Source organism: Miscanthus floridulus, chromosome 11, assembly GCF_019320115.1.
Source record: "Miscanthus floridulus cultivar M001 chromosome 11, ASM1932011v1, whole genome shotgun sequence".
Lineage (NCBI taxonomy): Eukaryota > Viridiplantae > Streptophyta > Magnoliopsida > Poales > Poaceae > Miscanthus > Miscanthus floridulus.
In genome coordinates this window covers 63,249,279-63,252,383 of record NC_089590.1, presented here as the reverse complement: position 1 = coordinate 63,252,383, position 3,105 = coordinate 63,249,279, and the positions used below count along the sequence as shown (strand labels likewise).

General features: G+C 53.3%; 1 protein-coding gene across 1 annotated transcript; it reads left to right on the top strand.

Moving 5' to 3' along the window:
• Positions 1-240: 240 nt before the first annotated feature.
• Positions 241-2,316, top strand: LOC136494701 (ethylene-responsive transcription factor ERF054-like). Its single transcript, XM_066490870.1, has one exon. The coding sequence runs from the start codon at positions 505-507 to the stop codon at positions 1,891-1,893; it is 1,389 nt and encodes a 462-aa protein (XP_066346967.1). The 5' UTR covers positions 241-504; the 3' UTR covers positions 1,894-2,316.
• Positions 2,317-3,105: the final 789 nt, after the last annotated feature.

Below are 3,105 nucleotides of genomic sequence, written 5' to 3'. Positions count from 1 at the left end.
TTTCTGAGCTGATAAGTCCGACTAGTGCTGATTTGTTGAGAGAAAAATACTATTGACTGGCTGATAAAGTCTAGGTGAAACCAACGAGTGAACATGTTGAGTCACCGTTTAGGTCGAGGCGAGCTGAGTGAGAAATCACGCGTAGCTTTCTTGCTTCGTGAACCCCACGAGGTACACGACCTTTATAAGCGAAACGATTCGGTCGCACGCGTCTCCGGAACCTCCCGAACCAAACGCCCCACACCACGCGCACACGCTAGCTGCCTAGCTCTCCCTGCGCCGCCGGTCGCCCGCGAGCGGAGCGAATCGTTTCGCCGGCAGTTCGTTCGCCCGTCCGTGCTCCCTTGCTGCAAGTTGGTCTAAGGGATTGGTTTTTTTACGAGGCGCTTGTCGTCTATATATTGTTGCTGTAGCGCCGCGGGCGGCCGGGGGCGCGCGCTGCTGCACACTGCACTGCTGGGGATTTCGGTTGCGCGCATCTTGGCATCGGTTGCCGGTCGGGGCATGGACGCGTCGAGCGAGAGCAGTGGAGGTGGCGGTGGCGGTGGCGCGGGGGGCGGTCGTGGGGGCAGGAGGTGGAAGGGCAAAGGCGTCACGCCCATACAGCCGCGGCGGCAGCTGGCGCCGGTCATGGAGGACGCGTCAGCGGCACTGCTGCGCCCGCTCAAGAAGATCGGACGGGCGCCGGACCGCTTCCAGCGGTCCGCCTCGTCGCTGTCGTCGACGACGTCTCCGTCGGCGCCGCCTTCCCCTCGTGCCAGCGCTGCAGGCGCCACCTCGCCGGCGCCGCTGTCGCCGCCCTCGGCGCGGCATTTGTTCCCGTTCGCGTACGAGCCCTCCTCCGCGCCGGTGGGCAGCACCCCGCGGCTGGAGCTCCCGCCGTGGCAGCAGCACTCCGCCAGTGTGTCATCACAGCCGGCGTCGCCACAACAGCAGCAGGCTCATCAAGCGCCTTTGCAGCGCCAGCAGCAGCAGATGATATCGTTCGGCGCGCCGACTCAGTACCAGGCGCAGTTGTTGCTGCCGGAGGGCCCGCAGCAGCAGCATCTGCTGCGGTACTGGAGCGAGGCGCTGAACCTGAGCCCGCGCGGCGGGCAGGCCGCGGGCGTGCTGCCTTCGCTGTACCAGCACCTGCTGCGGGCTCCGCCGCCGCCGCCGCCTCAGAAGCTGTATCGCGGCGTGCGGCAGCGGCACTGGGGGAAGTGGGTGGCCGAGATCAGGCTGCCGCGTAACCGCACGCGACTCTGGCTCGGCACGTTCGACTCCGCCGAGGACGCCGCCATGGCGTACGACCGCGAGGCCTTCAAGCTCCGCGGCGAGAACGCGCGGCTCAACTTCCCGGACCGGTTCTTCGGGAAGGGCCACGCCTGGGGAAGCGGCCGCACCAGCGCCACGTCCGCGGCCGCGCCGACAGCTGCCGCCGCGTCGGGCTCCATTTCGTCGTCGTCGCCTCCACAGACTCCGGGCGAGGAAAACACGCAACAAACGCCGCCGGACGCTGAAGGATCGTCGGACAAGCAGCCACAGCCTCCAGTTGCGACATCGTCGCAGCTAGAACTAGAAGGCAGCTCTGGTGAGCCGACTTGGCCACACTCGGGTCAAATGATTCACTCGCCGGAGGCTCCTGCTGGCAGCGAGTGGGGTCCTGCCGACGAGGCATGGTTCAACGCGTGGGGCCCAGGAAGCTCCTTCTGGGACTACGACATTGATAGCACTCGCGGCCTCTTTCTCCATCACGGGCGCTTCGCCGGTGATGAGCCCAGCATAAACACAGCGACAACTGCGGCGGCAACCGGGACGGACATGTCATGCGATCACGTCCCGGTAACACCTGCTTCTTCTTCTTCCCCCCTTCACTCACAGTCTCCTCATTCGCCTACCTTCATGGACTAAACAGCACATCCAAGTACCTTTGCTGATCTCATTCTTTTTCTTGCACGTTGATTACTTGCAGAAATTGCACTAGCTAGTAGGATAGAGATGCACGCAGGTTTCAGGTTTTTTAGACAACTTGCGGCATCACACAGATTCATTTCGCATCAGCATTATTTATAAGAACCATCCGGCCATGCCTTTCTTCATCAAATGCTTCTTCTGAAATTCACCAGGAAACTATGCTCTAGGCTGCAATATTTTGGTCAGCTACTAGGGCAACCAGTCAATTTCTCACCCATGATCTGCAACAGCATCCTCAATAGACAGACTCACGAGTGTTTTAGATGTTTCCTATACTCTTCAACGTGTTTTTCAATTTGTTGCAACATTATGTCCCCACTGTTTCATGTGAGATGGCTTCGTCACTAATTTAGCTATGGGTTCCTACCTCCTAGTGTTGGGAAAATTATGTTGATCAGTTTATGTATGTTGTATTGTTCTACTATATATGATTTATTTTCCTGTACACTCTTACCTTTCATACACAATTTAGGGTTTTCAACCATGCATTGCACTGAATTGTCAGGCATCCAGTGCGTGCATCCGAGTTTTGTTACTACTTCAGAATTCTTAAATATAGAGGGTATATATCTTGGTCTTCTTGATCATGAATATCCCATAATGATTTGAATAACGTTAGAATTTTCTTTAATTCACAAATATAACTCTATATATGTACTTCTGTCCTAAGTCATGAATTTTAAACTTTAATTAACTAGCAATATCTACAAAAGATAATCTCAAATCAAAAGAATTAATACAATAAATCTAATAGTACTGATAGTCAAAGTTTAAAGTTTTGATTTATTAGAACGATGAAATTGTATTTATGATTAGAAGAAGTAGCTTTAAGAGTTCAAATAATGTAAGTGCATAGTAGTAACCATTTTTTATGCTCGAGTAGTTCATTCCAACATGAACATGCGGCGCTTGGTTAATTGACCCTTCTTCAGTCACTAAAGGACTCCATGGGACATCATGATCGAAGAAAAAATAAATTAGGGAAGCTAAATTTCAACTAGCATTTTGTTTTTTTTTTCTCAAATACGCAAAAGGTTTACGCATCTTTGTATTAAGGTTGAGAAATAGTTCAACTAGCATTTTCTATCCCCGGTCCCTACCAAATTTAGTTTTTTTTTTGTCAAACCATTCCTATTGTTTTTCATAAGT

What these genes read in the sequence shown, in the direction of transcription:
- LOC136494701 (XM_066490870.1), top strand. Translation starts at nt 505, where the DNA reads ATGGACGCGTCGAGCGAGAGCAGTGGAGGTGGCGGTGGCGGTGGCGCG.